The sequence below is a fragment of the Phymastichus coffea genome, unplaced genomic scaffold (assembly GCF_024137745.1).
Source record: "Phymastichus coffea isolate CEN01 unplaced genomic scaffold, Cenicafe_Pcof_1.1 PCOF00002, whole genome shotgun sequence".
Taxonomy (NCBI): Eukaryota; Metazoa; Arthropoda; class Insecta; order Hymenoptera; family Eulophidae; genus Phymastichus; species Phymastichus coffea.
The window spans coordinates 10,065,264-10,089,745 of record NW_026706813.1 but is presented as its reverse complement, the minus strand read 5'-3'; the positions used below and the strand labels follow the sequence as shown (position 1 = coordinate 10,089,745).

Here is a 24,482-nt window from a genome sequence, read left to right as displayed (position 1 = left end):
ACATGTATGCTAATTTTCAAATGAATTATTACAACAGAGACTGTATGTACAATCCACTTTTGAATAGAAAACAATTTATTACGCATGCACCTCTAATAGTAATAGATTGTTCTAAGCAAAATGAATCATTGAAACAAGCTGCTGTAGATGTACGTCTAGAGTTTGAAACAAAAAATGATATACCTGCGGAAACAGCTGCATATTTTTTAATTTTACACGATCGTATAGTTAAGTATAATCCAATAAGTGGTAACATTACGAAACTTGTATAAGTATTATAATATAATAAACATGTATACTTTTTTATCAAATAAATGTGTTTTAAAAATTTTAAAGGTATTCAATATTTTTAATAATAATGATAAACCTTATCCCCCACCTCATTCCATGAGATATACCGACTGGGCGCGTCATGCCTGTACGCCACCGTCGATAATATTACACCACCCAAAACACACTTAATCACATATATCTTTTTTTTTCTTTCATCAATCTGACGCATCATCGATCGATCATCGGGGGGGGGGGGGGGAGGGAGAGGGCTATAGGGCCGGGGGAGGCATGGGGCCTGCATCACACACGTCGATAACTACCGACCGAGCATACACATGCACATGCACATGCACATGCACATGCACATGCACGTGCACGTGCACATGCTCGGTCGGCTACAATGCAAACCGTCGATACAAAATCGGCCGATAAAACATTTCAGTGGCCGGTAAGGCAGGATTAATCATGTTACCGACTGCTGGTAAGGAAGGAATGAATACTCACATGGTAAAAGTGGCTTAGAACCCTTATAGCCTATACTACTTAGGTATACATTCAATATACAAATATACGTTTGAAGATGAAAACTCGAATATGTGTTAATAATTCGTTATGTCATCTCATTTGGCTGCAAAAATAATATCGGAAATACTACAAAATTACATTAATAATTATCTTCCAAATTGGTTGAATTCATGGAAAATCATAGTAAATGAAATCAAATTAATACATCCAACGTTCACACTTAAAAAAGAGACCTGTCTTCCTATGAAACTTAAGATAAGAACGATAAACATATATCATAAAGTAATCATGTCAAGTATCTGGAAATATACTCTGACTAGAGGCTAAGATGGAAAGGGAATGCTTTCAGAAAACTGTAACGACTGAGACTGAAGTTGAAAAAATGTACTGGCTTGTAGGAAAAAATTTGGAACTCACAATCGAAAATAAAACACTGTTTTACAAAGCCATAATCAAGCCAATTTGAACTTACGGCTTTCAACTATGGGGTGCTACTTTAAAATCAAATATTGAAATTTTGGATAGATTTTGATATTCGAAAATCCTACACAATATCATACGGGCTCCATCATTCGTTCCGAACAACATTATTCGAAATGACCTACAGATACCGTCAGTAAAAGAAGAACTAAATTTTTTTATAAAAAATGTAACACGAGACTACAAACTATTCGAATAAATTTAACAGTAAACTCCTCAAGATAACGATTACTATACTACCAGACTCAAGTATCACGAATTGATGAAAATCTAAATAAATCAAAATCTATGTGATATACAAATAATCTAAAAACAAAAACTAATTGTTCACCGAAGTACTTCGTGGAATACCATGTTAACTTATCATAATACTAACCACATTTGTTAATTATCAACATTTTATTGATAGATTACAAATAATTTCGGAATAGTAACAAAAACAACAAATCCATTTATTTATTTTTAGGGAAAGGTCGATAATTGAGTTCAAAATTTATACAAATTTCGTGCAAATGTTACATAGAAATTATACAAAACTTATACAAGACTTATATTAAACTTGTACAAGTTTTGTACCAATTTTTTTGTAAACAGTATGTACAAAATTTATACAAATTTTGTTCGAGTATTGCACAAGATTTCTACATATATGTATGTATGTATGTATGTATGTATGTATGTATGTATGTATGTATGTATGTATGTATATATATATATATATATATATTCTAGTATAAATTTTATATGTATTATATACACAATTTGTCTATTTATTTTCAGTGGGAATGTATGATCTTACAATTGAGTACCACAAAAAAGAACGCAGTGCGCATGTGCGGCATGCAATGCTCAGGAGTTATATATAAAATGTTTTCAATTATTATTAGCTAACGGTTTAATCTAATTAAATTTAGAACAATATATTTTTATTACATCAATTATGTGTAGCATATCTTATATCACAAAATTTGAAAATTTTGTTTTTTTTCCTAAGACGATTGCGATCTAAGTTTTCTTAATATCCGAATTTTAATATTTATTTTAGGTTAACAGAACATTGTACAAATTATTTTATTCGGAGTTGATAGTATTTTGTACTTGCACAATTAACTAGGTATTTTATAGATAGCAATATCCATAAACGGATATTTGATCACGAAACTTTGTTGGCATAGCCGAGAAAAAGCTTAACTTTTGCAGCTTAAAGCAGTTTCTTTTGTAACTAGATTTGCTATACGTTTCTGTTCTATAGATCAATGGGCTTCATTCAATATAACTATGTTTTTTAAATATCATATATACAAAAGCTTTTTGTGTATATGACACATTCGTTTATTGTAATTATTCAAGTACCGTATATCAAATAAACCCAATTACGCATTTTATGTAGCTCATTAATATTAAATAGCAACATGGTTATGTATCAAAATCTCGAGTCGTTTGGAAATTTCAGTGATACTATCATTTCGCCGGTAAATTGTGCCATGTAATGATTTATATTAGTAATTGTCAAAAATTTACTGACAATTATCATATAGTTAGCAGACAGATACTATGTACTGATCAATAAAAAACACAAAGTATTCATTAAGATTTATGTATTCATACAAATATAGATATTTTTGGTCATAGATTGCCATATCGGAAAATATTGAATAATTTATTTACGTAAGGTATATATCAGAAAATATTCACTATTAAATAGAGTAACAAAAGGATGTTGCAAGTAAACAATCCAAAGGTAAGCAATCATAATCATGTTTAAATTATTCATTCTCGCAGGATATCTAGATATTAATATTAAAATTTATGAAAAATTCGTGATATACTAGTGTTAAATACACTCTCCTTGATTCTAAAAAAGTAAATAAAATAATAAAGTGAAATAAAATCAATTCTCAGAGCAAACTCTTGGATAAAAAACTCAATTGTAAAACACCATTCTTCCTAGATCACATACGTTTCGTTGGACGATTATTAACCTCATCAGATCTTTATTCACGAAACAAATAAATATGGTTACTACAATTGAAACATAAAACTCAATACAATTAAAATCTACATTGCTTCACTATAAATACCTTATTGAAATTGTAAAAAACACATTTCAACCGCTATGTAGTAATAAATGTTATATATACCATTAATTATAGTATACCAAAATAAACTTTTGTCATGTTTTTCCATTCTATAACAATACTAATGTATAATTTATTGATAAGTTGTTATACTATAATTAATAGTATATAACATTTATGACTGTATATCGGTTGACATGCGTTTTTTATAATTTCGTTAAAGTATTTATAATGGACCAGGGCAGTTTTTTGTTCTATTAAGCTTTATGTTCCAATTGTTGTAACCATATTTATTTGTTTCGTGTATAAAAATTTGATGAGGTTGGCAGTCATCCAACGAAACATATACGTTATCTTGAAAGAATAGTGTTTTAAAATTAAGTTTTTACCCAAGATTTGCTCTCGGAACTCATTTGATTTACTTTTTGAAAAATTAGTGAATTATTATGCTGAAATTAATATAGTTGCTAAATGGATCATACGATGGTTTAAGAAAAAAACGTTACCATACGTGGTATAATATTGCTGGAAACTGTTTGAAAATATAGATTTTCTTCAATGAAGGAATTAAAAATTATTTATGTTATTTAAAATTTCATATAGTTTTTTACACTTGTAAATTATACTGTTTTTAACTTATTTTTATAATTATTGAATACTATAGAATAACTTTGGAATTTAAGTGATTTTACAAGTGGTTTCTGGCGGTATTTTCAATTGCATCCATTTGATGATAAAGTGTTTGTTCCCAGATGAAAAAAATTACCTATGATTGCATACCAGACTTGCATGTCATTGTATATAAAAGTTGGTAAAATTGCGTAAAAAAGTTATATGACAAAATAATGTGATCATCCACCTTACATTTTTTATTCAATTACTACGTGATTCAATCATTTAAGAAAGTAAAATGTCAGAAGTAATATAGAGAGTGATTATGATTACTTAAATTTGAATAACCTGACAATAATGAATTTTTTTATAACGTTCTTTCAAAGCAAACCAGAACTAATTTTTAAACAAATTGTATGTAAGCGTGTATCGTTCAAAATAACGTAATTGTGGCAACCTATGAAGGATATATGCAATATTTTACATTAACTAAATTATACATTAATACAATAATATAAATAATACATTAATTATCTGCGTATTTACGAAGAATATGAAATAAATAAGCAATATGACTATTAAATGATATATCGAAAAAAATAGCGATTATTTTTGGACTTTTTTATATTTCTTTTTAAGTTAGAATACAAATATTCTTACATAAAAATATGCATATAAGTTTTATAATTTGAATAAGAAATTATTTAAAATATATAAGTAAATTCTATTGCAAACACAATATTAAAATAAAATAACATAATATTGAAAGAGATAATTGTTTTAATCATCGAAATGGAATCTATAAAATAAATATTAGTTCAGATTTATAACACATAATTGATGATTTATAACAAAGCAATCTATATTATGATCTCGTCTTAAAAAGAGAACATTGACGAATGAAAATAGTAATAGTTATGTCAGAAAAAACTTTTCGTTTCAGAATAATATTAAGTTAAAATTGCTAGCATAATTTATTTATCTATAACATCCATATTATGAATATATATTTTATAATGATTTCATTTATAATGATATAATAATAAGAGATAACAAAACAATCTAACAGAGTATTTTTCACATTAAAATTTCATTATGTATGAACAAAAAATTTGTCTGCTATTGAACATTCTCAAATGACTAAACACACAGAGACCATTCATTTGTGCGAACGTTGTCTCCATTACTTCATGGATGAAGAAGCTTTAAATAAGCATGAAATAGGCTGTTTGGTATTGAATACATGTACAATTAAGCTAATTACGTACAATGCTCTAAGATTAAAACATTGTAAAGGTAGAGTAATCGTTCCTTACGTAATATATGCAAACTCAAAATGTTTATTCGAACCAGTAGAAAATGGTCGATCTTTTCAAGTCTTCAGCGTAGGTTTTTACATAACTTATAGTTTTGATTTAAGTAAATTAATATCACACAGAAAAAATAAAAATTAAGATTAAATGCTTGTAGTTTGGCTTATAAAACAATTTAAGATATTATTAACTGAAATGCAAGAATTATATAATAACGCTATATCAATGAAGTTTTTCTTTTTTGACGATTATACATTCAGTATGGCTAGAAAATTTCATATCTCTCATAAAAAATTTTCAGAGAAAAAAAATTAGAGATCACTGTCATTTCACTGATAAATTTAGAGAAACAGCTTACAATAGTTGTTCTTTAAGAACGTTCTCTTAACTGTATGGGTACTCAACCGCGGCTACGCGGAAAAATGAATTATTTGCATTCATCTTGCTTTTAACAAGAGGATTATAGAAACGTGTAACTTTGATGAAGTAAACTATTGCAATCTTTTGATGAAATAACTCGTAGTGATAGTGTTAGTTATACATTTTATAAATATAAATTTTCATCAATCATTATCCTTGCATTATAAACAAGATTTATTACAATATATCTTACTACTTTTAAATAACCTACATATAGTTGAATATAGAATTAAAAATGTTATGTGATGATTGACAAAACTATTTGAAAACCAAGGATGTAAGTAAATTCACAAAGCAAATACTTAGAGCTACGAGTTCTAATAAAGACGGATTTCATGACGATTTCTTAAGCAAAAGATGCGTATAAATCATCTTTTACACCAAAAGGTGTAAATAGGAGAAATCCACTTACACGTTTGGAACACAGTACGTACAATCGAAAGTATGAAAATTTAGTTATTAAAAATTTCAGTATTTCTTTATGTTTAAAAAACGTATTTCTCCTAGAACGTTTATCATACTTTTACGAAAATATTTTATAAGATAGTCACACAGAGTGTTGTAGCACAAAAAAAAGTTTTATTACTGAAGAGATTAATGTATCTATTAAACGGATAAAAAAATAACTAAATTATACTGATGACTTTTAGCGAAGGCAGATACCGATTAGCGTCGTTAAAGTGAATTAAGGAAATAATATTTACATATTCATTTAAGAGTCTCATTTATCGTAACTAAAGGTTATAACTACTAATCTCAGTGATTAGTAATTACTTTTATTTAAAATGAAAACATTTTCATATTAATCTTAAAAAAGAAATTATATTACTTATAATTACATGTGTCAGCTTTTATTTATGTTAAAAACAATTTTAATTTAACCTTCTAAAGGTTATAAATAACTTTTAAAGATGTGATTTATGAATTCTTATATTAATTTTAATTTACAATAGCTTAGAATAATTATACTTTAAGGACGTTCTCTTAGCTGTAGGGGTGTTTAAACTTGGTTGAGCAGAAAAATGAGTTACTTGCGTTCCTCTTCCTTTTAATAAGAGGATTACAGACAGATTGAAGTGAAAAAATTCAGATCTACTCCTCAAAGTGTCTATTTGCTTATAGATATTTTAACAATTTGATATGTGTTTTTATTTATTCATAAAAAATTGTAACCTCAAAAGTTATGAAACGTGTAACTTTAATGAATAAAACTATTACAAACTTTTAAAAATCTAAATTTAAAATTTTTAATTTCTTCAACATAACTTTGTTTACTGACTTTTCTAAAACGTGTTCACCGAATTGACGATCTCAATATAAAAAAAAGAAAAATATGGAAGCGATCCGGTGAAACGAGATCTCGCAGCCGCGGTGATTTTTTCGTTTATTACTTTTAGAAGAAAAGCGATCGGGATACAATTTTAATATGGCAATGATTTGTCCCTAGATTTTTGATAGTTGCAATTAATTTAGAGAGAGATCGATGTCTTTTTAATTGGAACTAGGGACCCTGTGATATAGGATCTATCACTTCCCTATGCTTAAGCATACGAGGTCTGTCCCGAAAGTATCGGGCCTACGTTTATATCTTCGCGCCATAGTGTGCCAGCGATCTCTACAGGACAGAAACGTCAACATTAAAGCCTCACAAATCTATTGGTTACTTACTGACACCTGCCGGGCGTATAGTTCATGCGCAGCGTGTCTTTATTTACAGTGTCTTTTTCGCTTTCGTCGGATTTTGATATTGTCAAAACTGACTGAAAAACAAGATCAACGAATTTGCATCAAATTTTGCTTTCAATTCAGAAAAACGAGTTCGGAAACTATTGAAATGATGCAAAAGGCCTTCGGAAGCGAGTGTATAAGCAAAACACGAATTAAAGAGTGGTATAAACGGTTCAAGGATGGTCACACTTCTGTCGATAGTGATTCTCGTTCCGGCCGATCTTCGACGACAAAAACCGCAGATAATATTGAGCGGGTGCGAGTTGCAATCGAACAAAATCATCGTATGACGGTGCGAAAACTAGAAGAAGACCTTGGGATACCAAAAACTATCATTTCAAAAATTTTAACCGAACATTTAGGAATGAATCGCATGTGTGCGAAATTCATCCCAAAATTGCTCACAGCAGAGCAGAAGAATATTCGCTTAGAAATCGCTCTGGACAATCTGGAAATGGTCAATAATGATGATAATGTGCTTAGAAAAGTTATTACAGGTGATGAATCTTGGATTTATGGTTATGATCCTGAAATAAAACAACAATCTGCACGGTGGAAGCATTCTGAATCGCCAAGACCAAAAAAAGTACGTCAAAGTCGGAGTAATGTTAAGTCAATGTTGATTGCTTTTTCGATTATGAAGGTGTTGTACATCACGAATATGCACCAACAGGTCAGACAATCAATAAAGAATACTACGTTCAAATTTTAAAACGATTGCGTGATGCAGTAAGAAGAAAACGGCCGCACTTTTGGGAAAGTGGTGACTGGCTTCTCCATCACGATAATGCGCCAGCGCATTCGTCCAATCTTGTGCAGCAGTTTTTGAGCAAACACAATATCGCATTGCTTCGACAACCTCCATACAGTCCCGACATAGCCCCTTGTAACTTTTGGCTGTTTCCAAAACTAAAAATCCACTCAAGGGACACCGATTCGATGACAAAACAACGGTTGAAAACAATGCGACGAGTGTACTTAAGGTGAGCTGGAATGTATCTTTCGTTGTGACATTTTTTGGTGGATCATTCTTGCTGTTAACCTTTTTTTCGACACTTGATATGAAAAATTTATTCTTATCCGTTTTTTCTTCTTCAAAAAAATAAGAAATCTATTGGAAGGAGATGTTTGTAGTACACCTGGCGAGATGGAAAGTATCTTTCCTTGTACATTTTTTGACGGATCGTCCCTGCTATTCACAAAGTGCATTTTCATTTACCGAGAGAAAGATTTTCGTTGTCGAAAGGGTAAGTAGTTTCTCTATATAAAGTTTCCCGTCAAAGCTGGTTCTTTAGTAGTTCTACAACTCGGTATCAATATACAAAATTTTATTAAAACTTATTCGTTAATCTTTCCCTATTTCTGAGTAAAATAAATGTATACTTTTAGTCAATAATTTTCAAATTCAAATTCAATTTTCAATAAGCACAATTTTGTAATTTTTCAAAACTTACTTTGATCAATAGTTTTAAATATATCTTTCATTAATTGATTGTTTTCTATATTAAACCCAAGACGGATTTTATTCTATCTATATTGATTGTTTTATTCGTTTAATCAAAAAAAATTTTTTTTTTTTTAAATTCCTCAAAGTTAATTTTTAATACTAATATATTCTTTTCTGGTTAGCGACTCAGACAATTTTTGTAATTAACATACTTTTTCAAATTTTTCTCTTCAAGACCAAAAGACTTTTTTTTTTCTGACAATTTTCCTATTCTGATTTATAATTTTAATTTCATAAAAAATGATTCCTCTCAGAAAACTTTCTTCAAACTTCAAATACTTTTCAAAGCCTTTTCTTAAACAACTTAATTTTCTTTATTTTTCTCTAACTCTTCTATTAATTTACTCGTTCAAATTTCAATAATTTTCTAAATTATTTCACTATTCTTTATTACAAAATAAATTCCCATTAATTTTTCAAAATTTTCCTAAGTTCAATCCAAATAAACTCCAATTAATTTTCACTTTCAATTTAAGCTATCTCCTTGTTTAACACAAAACTTATTTTCTATTTTCTCAATTAAATCAGTGATTTTCTGACTAATAAATTTGTATTCTTATTTAAAAAAATTTTATCTCTTTACTATATTTTATTCTTCACAGATTTCAAATTCAACAAACTACTTTAAGTAGTATCTATTTTTAATTTTCTTTTTCTCTAACTGATCACTGATATAATTCAAGAAAGGAAAGCCCTAACAGTTTTCTTGCAACAATTTAATCCCTTCGGGGCTTCCAAAATTTTTATGTGACGTCGAGGTCACTCTCAGGTACGCTTGGAGTAAGCGTAAACTCAGGGTTACTCTGATTTGGCTATCGTGTAACACATATGCCGGGACGAGCAATATTGTTGCGTTAAGAAAACTGTATGCTAGCGCGGAATGTAATAACCAAATGTTATTACGAACACACCAGACTCACGCTTAATGAATTTCCAAAAAAAAGGGCGGATTGCTTAAAGAGAGAAAAGGATAGCCAGATATAAGATTTTACTTACTTTTATTTTTTTCTAATTACTTATTATTAAGGCTGCGCTCTCTCTGCTCTTTGGCCTCTTTCTCTCTCTATATATTCTGAATATACTTGGGTGGCTTCTTAATTGAATTTTGGCTGACTTTTTCTTCTTTGATGCTTCCTCTAGCACTCACTGGTAATCACTTCTTGTTAGGTAATAATCACTTCCTGGTGCCTACTCCACACTGCCCTCCAGTCTTGTACAGAGCTTTTTATAAGCAGTGGGTGGTTGGATGGAAATCCCTTTCCTCAGGCCCATGAAATGATAACGGACAAATTTTGTATTGGTGGGAAATTTTCTAATCATATCTAGGATTTCTTTATTGGTCTGTGGGCGTGAATTTTCAGAGAGAGAAAGGGCGGTCCCCTTTTAACTTGGGCCCTTTTCTCCAGAGATGGCTCTCGGAGTGCCACTTTTAAGAGCAAGAGTAACGCTATAGTTTATAGTTACTTATACAAAATCGTACTAAACTTAATTAATTTTAACGATACATAGTGATTATTATAAACATTCAGAAAAATCCAAACCTTTTACGATTTATTATAAAATACATTATTGTTCTATTTATTGGTTATTCGGTGACAAAAAGATGCGCATTATAATAACTTACAAAATTGATGAAAATCTATTTAATATTACGAATATTTTCTTAAAATTCGGTGGGAAAAAAAAGGTAGATTGCATTTTTATGGTCCCCTTCCATTATCAGCGTGATAGCACTTCATGATGTATACGCGATGATCGTAGGTTCCTGTCAACACTAGCGCGTGGGACAAAGTAGGATAGAGCGTTGATTGTAAGGCCGAGTATGCAGGCTCGGGCCACTAGAAACACTTTATCTCGAACGCGTTTTCATCGTGGGAAATCAGTGGGAAAATGATGGTTTTATACAAAACCTAAGTAACAAAGAAAATTTTGATCATAGATATATAGTTTATAACAATTTAGTATATAAAAAAGATAAAATTAACAACAAATTATTATTACCGGAAATCGTTATTCCAGAATTGATCAAAGAAATACATGAAGTTTATGATCATATTGGAAAAAGAAAAATTACAAAGATGTTACAGGAAAATTTTTATATTTACAAACTTCGTAAAAAAGTAGCTGTAACAATAAATCGTTGTGATTTATGTCAGCATACGAAGTATTATACAATAAAGACATTACCTGTAAATCCATACCAATTTTAGCCACTAGAAGATTTATCGTCTCTCCAAACAAATTTACAATATATGTAAATATTGGAGAAAGTGTGCTGATGATTTTGAGACAAGGAGGGATATAATCAACTTAGACGGATTTATCCGAACTAAGGAACTTTATCCCTTTCCCTCAATATAAATTTTAAAAGAAAACAATAATAAAAAGCTCATAGAGAACTGAATCATGAGACTTCTTTCTCATAGATCATTTAGTCTCAAGAAGGGGCTATGTAACGGTCCTATCTATGAGCTAGTTTATTATATCACTGAATCACTGCAACCAGTCTAACGCATCTGTTTATTCAAATCAATACATTAAGTGGCGCTACCTCACTGTTTACTCGATTGTATTCATTTTATAATCAAAATAAATAGCGTGACGTCACAAAGTATTGTAACGGTCCAGTCTGATTTGTCCCCCTTTTTCCTCTGCAAAGTAGTAACCCGACGTACACAAGACAATCAAAGAAAAGCGATAATTGAGCGGAGACGCTTTTCTCACATATATGCAAATGTGTTAGGGCAACTCTGCGAAAACATTACCATATAAGGTGCGTGACGTCACGACCGTGGGAAATTTATTGTTTACAATAGAAAATCGACAATTATAAAGTTTTTCAAATGAACAAAAGTATTTTTTAGTCAACTTTGATGCGCTGATCCTGAATTTCATGTTGTTATAACTCTCAAGTCGATATTTATTAGTTTAATTTAATTAACAAGTTAATATTGTTAGTTATTATGCAGTAAACAATCATATTGTTAATTCGAAGATGCGATTACGTCCACGACATATTGAAACAGAGAAGCAAGAATGTGACACTTTGATAACTAATTATTCACTAAGTTATCAATAAATAAAAAATTTATAATTTTTTTAAACAATTAAAATTGCATTGCTAGATAGCGAATCGATCGTACATATCTGTAAAATTAATGATTATGATTGTTACTAATTTGCTGATTTTTAAATCGTTAAAAAAGAAATTCGCAAATTCGTTTTTTAATTATTATTCAAAATTAAACAGCTACATTAATCATTTTTAGCTTGAATAACGTTCCGCTAATTACAAGCGATTTTTTCATGTAAAAATTTTCCGTAAATTTATTGTGAAATTGGCGTAATTTGATTATTGAATTGTATAACTTATAACTTTAAAAGACGATTTTTCCTGGAGAAGCGATTTATGTTAAAAAATTCGTTATTTCATATTTAATTTTCTAAATCATAAAATTGCAATTTCGATCGAGCAATTTTGCGACAAAACATGTGCAAAGTTTGTATCAATTTCGAAAATAGCGTTGTAGGGGCTACCAAGCGTAGAAAGAAGCCCATTTCGCAAGTATAAATTCGCTCGTCGCTGCGGCAAGAGGATTCACTATCCTACCTTGCTTAGCAGCGCGAGCACTGTTAGAGAAATAAAGCCTCAGCAATTTCCTGAGATAAATTTCTTATTCAGTGGTTAGCCTGCTAACTCCTATCCTATAGATATCTAAGTGCCCAACTCATGAGACTATCTCTCTCATGAGAAAAAAGTAGCCTTAGATATCTTCGTACCTCAAATACAATTACTGTTGAGAAATCAAGTTGAGTATTCGTTACGGCGCTGTCGGGCCTCTCCCCGATAGATGCGATCACGCTCAATTGCATTTCAAGACAATTCATCGAGTTAGAAAACCTTGGGTTTGCTACTCGAAAGATTTTTATATATCATTTAGAATACACGCGTGTCAACTTCTTGCTACTCTCGGAGACGCGATTGCGAATTCAATAGAAAGAGTCCGAACTATTGTTTTGATAACGTGAGATAGATTCGAACGTTACATTTGGCGCCCGAACAGGGACTCTTTAGAAATTTGTAAACAGTTTTCGAGCGAAGGATCTTTGATTTGTTGCGTGCGATATTTAAATCTTTGTAATGACGAATAGCCGAAAATTAAAACTTGCGAAACGCAAAAATGCTGCGTTGAGAAAAGAAGTACAGGAATTAAGAGAGAGAATTAGTCTGTTAGAATCGCGATTCGAGACGGTATGCCATGTAACGGCAACAGACATTCGCACCTTACACGAGGACTTGTTGTTTGTACACAATATGTGCACGTTCATGGTAGATTCGTTGCCCGTTCCAGCAGCATAATCACTAATATATAATATAAATAAGTTTTACTTCTTACTCTATTATTCAAACATACTCATGAAGTCATGAAAAATAGCATAGTCTTTCATTGGTTTATTGTTAACTGAATTTTAGTAATTATGGTACGATCTCTTATTTATTGACTCTCCCAACATTTCTCTGATCGAGATGACGATTTAAGCTAATTACCAAAATGTCGGGAAATAAACGACGTTCTATTTTTACATCAACTAAGATCACTTCAGAACCGATCCTAAATGAATTGAATAATGATGTTCTTGATGATAATTTGAATGATCACGATAAGAAAACTCGAGAATGGGAAAAAGCAGTCGTAGTGGAGTTGAAACAATTAGATTGTGAACAAACGAAACTATTTCACGATTTTGCTACCATGTCAGAAACAATTAACAAACCTTACAATAAAGTCGAAAGACTAACATGCAAAATAAATGAACAAGAGGCATTGATCTCTACTTTAAAATCCAATTTAAATGACTCAAATGTAGTTATTGAACAATTGAAAGTACGTTGCGATGAAAATTTAAATAATATTATCCGCGCTAAGGATAATATTATTGACGAAATGAAAGATAATATTTCAGAGCTCAGAGTAGAAATAGAGAAATCAATAGTAAATGAAAACAGTAAACATACGTTTAATGAGACGATAGTAGAGACTTTAAAATAGCCTACGTTGACTTGTCCAAAGTTTGATGACAGCTACAAATATCGGTCCAATCAGGCCTTGTGGTGGAAGTACTTCGAGTGCGCGGCTGAGACCCACTAAAATTCCCCGCCACAACCCTAGTCCAATCTTAACACTTTAGTTGAATGTAAGTAACTCTACTAGATAAATTACATAGGTTTTATTTGGTATTAGTTTAATTGGTGGAAAATAATTTTTTCATTATGGTCACGCAACAAATGATTTTCATTCTAAACTTTATGTGTTTTTTGTAAATGTAAAAAAGAGAGTTATATATTTTATTTCTTTCTATTGAAAAGCATTGTATATATTGTTTACGTAATGTCTTGTTAATTTTAAATGCGATCGTGTAATATTAAACAGTAGGTAGCAGTCTCTTCAGGAAAATTAATCCGAGTTTCATATTCTACGTATACGAGGTCTGTCCGGAAAGTATTGGGCCTACCTTTATATTCACTTTTAGGGATAGCCTTAAGTACACTCGTCGCATTGTTTTCAACCGATGTTTTGTCATCGAATGGGTGTCCTTTGAGTGGTTTTTTTAGTTTTGAAAACAACCAAAAGTTACAAGGGGCTATGTCGGGACTGTATGGAAGTTGTCGAAGCAATGCATTATTGTGTTTGCTCAAAAACTTCTGCACAAGATTGGATGAATGCGCTGGAGCATTATCGTGATGGAGAAGCCAGTCACCACTTTCCCAAAAGTGCGGCCGTTTTCTTCTTACTGCATCACGCAAACGTTTCAAAATTTAAACGTAGTATTCTTTATTGATTGTCTGACCTGTTGATGCATATTCGTGATGTACAACACCTTCACAATCGAAAAAAACAATCAACATTGACTTAACGTTGCTCCGACTTTGACGTGCTTTTTGTGGTCTTGGCGATTCAGAATGCTTCCACTGTGAAGATTGTTATTTTGTTTCAGGATCATAACCATAAACTCATGATTCATTACCTGTAATAACTTTTCTAAGCACATTATCATCATTATTGACCATTTCCAGATTGTCCAGAGCGATTTCTAAGCGAATATTCTTCTGCTCTGCTGTGAGCAATTTTGGGATGAATTTCGCACATACGCGTTTCATTCCTAAATTTTCGGTTGAAATTTCTAAAATGATAGTTTTTGGTATCCCAAGGTCTTCTTCTAGTTCTCGCACAGTCATACGACGATCCTGTTCGATTGCAAGTCGCTCCCGCTCAATATTATCTGTGATTTTTGTCGTTGAAGGTAGGTCGGAACGAGAATCACTATCGACAGAAGTGCGACCATCCTTGAACCGTTTATACCACTCTTTCTTTCATGTTTTGCTCATACACTCGCTTCCGAAGGCCTTTTGCATCATTTCAATAGTTTCTGAACTCGTTTTTCTGAGTTGAAAGCAAAATTTGATGCAAATTCGTTGTTCTTGTTTTTCAGTCAGTTTGGACAATATCAAAATCCGACGAACCTGAAAAAGGCACTGTAAACAAAGACACGCTAGGCATGAACTATACGTCCGGCAGGTGTCAGTAAGTAACCAATAGATTCGTGAGGCTATACCGTTGACGTTTCTGTCCGGTAGAGGTCGCTCGAACACTATGGCGCGAAGATATAAACGTAGGCCCGATACTTTCCGGACAGATCTCGTACATCGAATGGCGGGCTTTTTAATGTTTCATTTTGCTTGGAGCAGTTTATAACTATTAGCGGTACTTTGTTGAGCAGTCTATAACTATTAGCGGTAGAAGATAAGCAATGTATGTTCTGGGACACAAAGGAGCCGACAAAGGATGCCGCCAATGTATAAGGATACGTGTATGTTCTGGGACACAAAGGAGACGCCCGATGAAGGTGTGAAGGTAGTGACATCTTTTAATTTATGGTCAGACCCCATGCTGAGTGTCTAAAAGGCATTTGATGTACCTTTGACACCTTCCGCGTGCCAGTGGGCCCTATGCTGAGTGTTTAAAGGGCATTTGATGTTGGTTTGACACCTCGCGCGCGCCGCCGATGTATAAGGGATATGTGTATGTTCTGGGACACAAAGAGGCCGCCTGATGAAGTTGTCGCGATAGTGACACCTTTTAATCGCGATAAGGTGAGACCCCATGCTGAGTGTTGCATTTGATGTTCGTTTGACACCTCGCGCGCGCTGCCAATGTATAAGGGATATGTGTATGTTCTGGGACACAAAGAGGCCGCCCGATGAAGGTGTCGCGACAGTGACACCTTTTAATCGCGATAAGGTTAGACCCCATGCTGAATGTTACATTTGATGTTCGTTCGACACCTCCCGCGTGCCAGTGAGCCCCTTTGAGGGGGCCAGTGCCCTCCCCCCCTCCCACCCACCCACAGAAGTTGTTAAGGTAGGATGCTGTAGAAGTCGGTAGGGTGTTTGCTAAACTATATGATGGTCTCTCTCTCTCTCTTTCTATCCCTCTCTCTCGCTCTCCTTCGATAGTAGGGCGCTATGGGGCCCCTTCGACAGAGTGAGACCCCATGCTAAGTGTCTAAAAGGCATTTGATGTACCTTTGACACCTCCCGCTGAGTACCTAAAAGGTAATCGATGTAGCTTATGCATTGAAGATGAGGCGCCAATGCATAAAGTATATACGTATGTCCTGAGACAGAAGCCAGTGGTCCCTTCGACAGTGCCCCCCCCCATTCACCCACTCTCCCGCCCACCTACAGAGGTTGTTAAGGTAGGTTGCTGTAGAAGTCGTTGCTAAGAGTCTAAAGCATAACCGATGTTCCTTTTTAAATGAATATGCGTTCTAGCAGCGTGTATTATCCTTTTTCAGGGCCACATATATAATTTAGGAAACTTTCGACCACCCACACCAGTTTACACTTTCTCCAATAACGCTTTACCTCATGCTAAGGGTTAAAACGCATTCGATGTTCCTTTTTCAATGAAGATGCGTCCGAAAGTATGTACGCAGCAGGTGATTGGAGATAGAGTAATCTTAATGACGAATTGTCTGTTAGTCATTTTATTGCTTTTTTTTGCCTTAGAGATAAGGTTTTTGAGTTAGCCTTGTTTAGTTGCGTTAACATCCTCCAACATGCTGAGCGTCTAAAGCGAAATCAATGTTCTTCTTCCTTTAAAGATTTTTATTAATTTGACTAGAGTTTCTTTTGGAGAGTAGGAATCATCCTGATTTTTCCAAAAATCTTTTCCGGAGTCAATCGTTCGGTAGTGCTCAAGAAGTATACATCGACGAAGCATTTAATATTTTTAGTAACTATTCTTTGCTTTTTATAAAAAAATTAAAATGGATAGTGTACAAATAATAAGGGCAATAAATGCCATGATTATTTTCATGGTTAATGTAAGTATTTTATCTATATATTCTATTAATTATTTAAGATAGTTTTTATAATAAATTTTTTATTTTTTCAGACTCCTCCGATCCTGCTAGCTAGTTTACCAACTAGCATATTTTATTGTTTAATGATTGCGATTTTAAGAGTGGTAAGTATTTTTTATATAATATCAAATATATTTATTTTTAATCTTTTTATTTTTTCTTTTCAGCTAAATATAATCGTGACGGAGCCGTCGCATAGGCGACATATTTAACATTTATTAGAAGTAGTTGTAAAGGTATGTATATAAATAATTATATTTAAATAAGTATTTTTAAATAAGTATATATATTGTTTTCTTAGTTACAGAGAGAATAGAAAGGGCTGCGGCCGAAAGAGCTGCGGTTGAAAGAGCTGCGGCCGAAAGAGCTGCAGCCGAAAGAGCTGCAGCCGAAAAAGCTGCAGCCGAAAAAGCTGCAGCTGAAAGGGCCGCAAGCGAGAGGGCCGCTGAGCTCGAAAGGGCCGCGGCTGAAAAGACAGCAAAGGCTGCAAAATATTCAGCTGAAAGGGCTGAAAGGGCTGCTAAAGCTGCGGCCGAGAAGACGGCGAGGGCTGCAAAGTCTGCAGCCGAAAAGGCTGCGAGGGATGCGAGCGAAACAACAGCCGTAAAAGCAGCCAAAAAAAGATGTGTAAACGCTGTTCCGTTAGCAGCGTTTACATCTCTTCCACCAAAGAAGAAATTTCTTAAGGTAAGATTATTTATTATTATAGATAAATACATTTTTTATTTAATAACTAAATTATTAAAAATGAATATTATTTTTTAGATGAATGTTGCTACTAATGCTGTGGATCGAAATGCACCATCGAGATGCCCCATGAGTAGCATCGAAAATACCCTTCCACCGGCAGTCATCGCTACCAGCAGCAGCAGCAGCAGTAGCAGCACCCACTTTACTAGGAATTGGTAGAATACGAGGAATATTTATTTTTCTTCTTCTTCCAGCCTTCTTCACAGCTTCTTTAGCGCCTTTTATAGCCGAACGAATGACAAAGAGTGATTTATTACTAGGTACAACACTTCTCGAGGCAGCGTTAATAATTTTTTTCAATGCAATTGATAGATTTTTACTTTTTATATGTGTCTTTCGTCGATGTACGTCTTGAGCCATGGGCTCTGCTTAAACTTTAAAACCCGATGTATCTTCGCGAGGTGCAAGCCATGCCCTATTGCTTGTTTTAGAGCTCTGTAGTGGATTACGTAACGCTCCTTATTATGGAGAGTCGTCATGAGCTTTTTCTGCTTGGATCCCGGAGCGGCTTTGTGCTCTGGACAAAATGGCATATCTCTGTGCGTAACGTGAATTTCTTCTGGAGACTCCAAATCCACCTCGAGTATGTAACCGAAGGCTGAGTCATCGGGAATATCGAAGAAAAAGTTGGTGGCGTCAATGTCGCACCATTCGAAATCACCGAGTGGAAGTGGCTCGGTCATACTCCAACCGTAAAGGTTATTGACGTCAAAATACATCAAATATTTGTCATCTTTCTGTGGATCGTAGTTGTCGTCGTCTTCCATGTATGGATTGTTCGCGGCAGCGTACCTATTACAACACCGGCTAACTCCACCGCGAATGCCGTGCTCGACAAACATGAGCATGTCGATATCCGTTAAGAGCTCCAACCTTACACCTGTATACTTCAACATGGCGTCCCAACTCAGTCCGGGCGTCGTATAGTAGTGGGCCGGATCCAAACGATAGGCCGTTCGACACTTGGCTCTGAAATTTTCAAAAACTTCGGCCAACAAGAGAACGTCCGTCTTGAGATACAAATCCGAATAGTTGCCGAGATCGGCGATGTCCAACGTTCTCCAAACGTTCTCCGCGTAACTGTACTCTTCGTCGCTGATATCCGAATCGTACAGACTGCTGTAAAAATCTTGCTTTCGTGGAAGCGTCGTCGTCTCCTCGAATTTTGTAAACGACTACACATAGTCAAACGGAAATACACCTTTTCTCTTGAGTAGGGCAATCTGCGGTAGTGTGTATCCGTCATCTTGCTGAAAATTTCGCTCTAGAATATCGTGTTTTTCCAAGTACGACGATAGTTTGTCGAGCGAAGACGCCATAAATCGAAACGAATCGACGAAACGCAGCTTTATATCGGTACCTTCCACGTACTTCGTAAAAGATATGTATTTTTCCTTGGTTTGAGGAATGAGGCTCCCTCGACCGGGAAATTCGTTCGCGATTTCCCGGATAAATAGATGCGCATCGTATCCGCTGAGATTGTGAAAAAAAACGGGTATAGTTCGCGATTCTTGATAAGCAATGTTACACGTGCTGTGAGCAGCTCCACGATACTTTCCCGTAAAGTGACAATGATCGCGAACTTTTCTGTCTTTTTTTTTTCATTCTCGACAAAAGGCCTATTACATATATGACATAGCGTAGCACGAAGAAAGCTAAATGCCTCTTGGAACGTTAAATTTTCCATAGGCTGCGGGCTTCTGTACAACTCTTGCAGATACTTGGCCAAATCGTGAAGATTGCGAACGAACCACTTGGCCGGACCAAAGTCATCGACGGTTTCCTGTCTGTAGCTTCGATAACGCGAAAGAGAGTCATCGTAGCTACACTTGACGAAAAAGCCAACGCTGTACGGTTTGTGACGTTGATAGATCCGCTCGTCGTTGGACACCACTTCCAAGAGACTCTCAAAATCGGCGTACACGACGAACGGTACCGCGCACTCATTTTTAAAGTTTTCAAATTGTAAATATTTATTCTTGACACTGGGAAGCATAATTTTACACATATTCACATTTTTATAGTCGATCTCGTGCGTTTTCAATCTCTCTTCAGTGAGAAAATAGTGCAAGCAACGATCGCATATGTACGACTTACATTTGCGAAATGACAACTGTCGATACATCAATCGAGATAAGTCTTTTATCCAAACGTAGTGCACTTTGTATGGTATACCGGGACGTTCCATTTGCTGCTGCTGCTGCTTTTCGTTCACATCGATATAATAATTTTCCACTAGAAGAAGATTCACATGCCTGTCTTTTTTCTCATCGGTCAAATGTTGCGGCAACACATCGTAGGATCCATTATTCAAATTTAAAAAGTACACGTTCACTGAAACGTTGTTTTGCTTTTGAAATTTCACGACTTCTTTCGGGTGTACCGGAAATGATAGATTTTTGAAATTATATTTATCTTGATCAGCAGTATAGGCAGTGACACGGCATGCATTCCTTGCGACTGGATGTAACGCCGAAAGGATGGCCCATTTGAAGCATTCGTTATCGTTGTTCCGCACGTTCACACAGGCTCTCTTACTTTTAATAGGCTTGGGCAATTCAACGAAAGAACCAGCTCTCATAGGATTGTACTTGCTGATATTTACGGTTAAGTTTAATATAACGCGAAGAGACCAGCCTGAGTCTTGCTCTTGAAATTCTTCCGTGCTCTTACTAATTGGTTGTAAAACGTTTTCGACGAACCACTCGTCTATGTCTGTGGTTAGGTATATCGGCGCCATCTTCGTATTGAAATGCTTCACATCGAGCTTTTCATCGCAATTATTCTTTTTGACTGCATACTCGGCATCCAGTACGGCATTAACTTTTAAAGAACTATGTTTCTTCAAGGTCTCCTTAATTTGAGCATGGAATAATGGTTTTGCATGCCTCAAAAACGCATTCAAATCCAGATGTTTCAGATTGGTTATCACACCAGTCTTTATTCTGCCTTTGAACGCACTATTGATGTCGTTCTAGTGAACTGTTGAGTCTTGAGCTGGATTAACAACAGCCGGTGTAGTGGTAGTAGTAGTAGTAGAAGTAGTAGTAGTAGTACTAGCCGGTTCGAGACTTTCACCAACTACATCCAAAATAACGAGAGGTTCGTATATGGATTGTTCGCTATGCTTGCTCACCACAGGTTCGGCAATCGATGAGGTGGCAATGGGGGGCTGTGCCAAAAGCCTACTCTTGTATTCGTTTAGCAGATTTAAAACGCTTCGAATCATGCACATAGCTGCCTGTAGCTTCTGTTTGCCAGACACGATCAAGCTAGGCGAACGAGAAAGCTCATCGGCTTTGCGCAAAGCCAATGAACCCAGTGTCAACCATCTTTCGATGTCTTCGACACTAGCATAACCTGCATTCGCCAGACGATGTGCGCGCAAGAGCAACAAAGCTGTGTTCTTGAAATACTCAGCCATGATGCTAGTTACTCAACTGAGCAGATTTGACAAATCCATCGCGTTGTATTCTTTACTCGTCAATGCTGATTGGTTGGAAAAAGTATAGAGGGGGTGAACGATTGTGATTGATCGAAAAATTATAGTGGGGCATCAACAAGTGCAAGCTCAGTATAAAAAGACATTCATTCGTCTGTATTGACGCAGTCGTCGACGTCGATTCCTCAGTTACTACGATGGATTTTGTTGTAGACGTACAGGGCTTCAAAACTACCTTAAACGAATTCGTATTCAAGGAGATTGCTGTTTGTCCTCTGGAAGAAGATCCAACTCCATCGGTGCTTCTGTTTAAACCACCTTACCCATGGGAGTGGTTATTAATGAAAAATCAGTGTGAAAACCGGTGGTTAGCGAGAAATTTTCATAGTATTCCGTGGGAATCTGGCGATTTACCGTACGATGATCTTGGAAAAATATTGAAAAAAACACTTTTTGGAGCAACTATTTTTGTCAAAGGTCTTGAAAAAACAAAATGGCTGAGAAATTTGTTGTCCAATGCACAGTAAGTGTCTTTTCGTCGCGTATCATCTTAAAGAGAAAAAAATGATATCTAATGATTTTTTTTACAGAACGACTGTGGTTAACGTAGAAGATTTGGGTTGTCTATCACTCAAAAATATTTCAAACGATAGCATTTCCGTATGCAGTAACCACAACGCGTATCTGTCAAATATACCGTGTGCCTTTAAAAACGCACTGGCTATCAGTAGATGGATGCTCGCTCGCAAAAGTCGTGATATGTAATTTGATTTTTTTATATCTAAGTTTGAAAATAAATTTTAAAAATTAACGTATCGATCAATCCTTGTTTTTACTCACTTATAATATATAAATTTTAGAAACAAAAAAATATAACATTAAAATACAAAAAAAATATTTGATTAAAAGAGAAAAAAAGTACACAAACATTTTTTAAAAATAATAGGAACTTTATTACAACCAAACAAGAACAAATTTACGCAAAATAAGCACGAACGCGTTTGGTAATAGTTTGACGACATATTGGACAATCGTTAATTCTTGATGCACATTCCATGCATACGGTGATATGTCCACAAGGTAAAAATAGTACAGCGACACTAGCATCCAAACATATCTTACATCTGGTAATTTCAAGTTGAAGCAAAATATTGCCTATATATCGCTGCGACTTTTCAACCCTTTCGCGAATTTTATTCATTTTTTCATTTTGTTTATCTATACTCTTCTTATAACCGAGTACAAATTCTTCGCAAACAGATACCATACCAACAGTTACACTTGATATGGTTTTCGAAGCACATTTCTCCGTCAAATGTAAATCGGAAAAAAGCTTTGTAACAAGGCTCTCTATCGATAACAATAACGCAGGCTCGTTTGTACTCGAAGGTGGGCTAATCGTTGCGCACGCTGTTGCTGCCCGATACTCGAGCTTATACAGTCCACAATCATCTTTACTTTTTCTTCGAGGAGGAGGTACCGGTACGGGGCTCAATCCGATCGGCACATTGCCGCAACTTCTGTTACGAATGACAAGGCAGCCGCTATCCCAGCGTTTATGTTCCGTCATAGGATCGTCACCTTCTTTCCAACGACAGACTTCCATACCACATTCAAAACAGCGCACTTGATCGATCTGCCCCGTATAATAAAAGCCGGCCGCAGCAAGATTTGCTGGTCGTACGTGTGCGCATGTCCATTGAGACGTGAAGCTATCCAGCCTCGCTTGCTCAAATCTGCACAAATAAAAAAATATTAAAAAAATATATAAAAAAAATATTAAAAAAATATATAAAATATGTTCTATAAACAATAAAACAAATAATTACCTATAGTCAATCTTGTTGGAGCTCATTGTAGAATGTTCGTATAACCTTTCTTCTTTCACACTTTACAATAGTTCACTCTGGATGCGAATGCGACTGCTGATGAGATGCAGCTCATTTTTATAACGAATGATTGAGATTTCCCCTTCCATCCTCCATTAAAAAATTCCATACATACCATACGTGCCATACATTCCATTCATTCCATACATGCCATACATTGCATAAAAAAATTTATTTAATTTTTATGAGTTATACATACACGTGGGGGCGCGTATGCGTATGTAAAGCATACAACTTGTGGGGAATTGACTCAACGGCCTATGCGACTGACGTCATTTAAAACTGTCGTATATACGCACTAATTTTTTAGAGACATTTTTTGTTGTTGTTATTTTTAATAACGATATTTCAATTATTTTTGATTAAGAAGAAATTACCTGTCCTTTCTGTTGAATTTAATTGTTGACAATTTACATATAAATAATTAATTGTCTACATCTAATACTCTATATGAAAAAATTAGTAACATTATTTATCGAATTTTTTTCTCGTAATAATTTTTCGGTAATATTAAAACTGTCGCATATACGCACTGATTTTTTAGACATTTTTGTTGTTTTTATTTTTAATAACGATATTTCAATTATTTTTAATTAAGAAGAAATTACCTGTCCTTTCTGTTGAATTTAATTGTTGACAATTTACATATAAATAATTAGTAACATTATTTATCGAATTTTTTTTCTCGTAATAATCTTTCGGTAATAGACATACAGGAGAATCGAACCTAGCCTCCTTTGCATCTATACGACAGTGCTCTACCGCCTGAGTCATTGTCGCTCTTTCTAGAGATAGTGCATACTAACTGTATATTACTTTATGATTTAGGAAAAAAATTATCATTTTTAATATTATTTTGTACACTGAATTAAACGAACTATTTTAATTTTGTATATTTTTTAACTAATTAAAAAATACTTACCTTATACTTACCTGCTCGTTTCGCTGAAAATGGAGGGGGTAAGAATAAAGAAAAACACAAGGTTGAATTTATTCGTAATTTCAAATTGTTATTGTTTTAGTACTTACCTTTGCGGC

The 24,482-nt window shown here is 34.3% G+C and overlaps 1 protein-coding gene across 1 annotated transcript in view; it reads left to right on the top strand.

Annotated features, from left to right (window-relative positions):
- Nucleotides 1-2,628: 2,628 nt before the first annotated feature.
- The window catches only part of LOC131663228 (UTP--glucose-1-phosphate uridylyltransferase), an 826,217-nt gene continuing 804,363 nt past the window's right edge, over nt 2,629-24,482 (top strand). Inside the window, exon 1 of the mRNA XM_058933529.1 lies at nt 2,629-3,019. Within this exon, the coding sequence (XP_058789512.1) occupies nt 2,996-3,019 (24 nt within the window). The 5' untranslated portion in view covers nt 2,629-2,995. The remainder of the gene's footprint in view (nt 3,020-24,482) is intronic.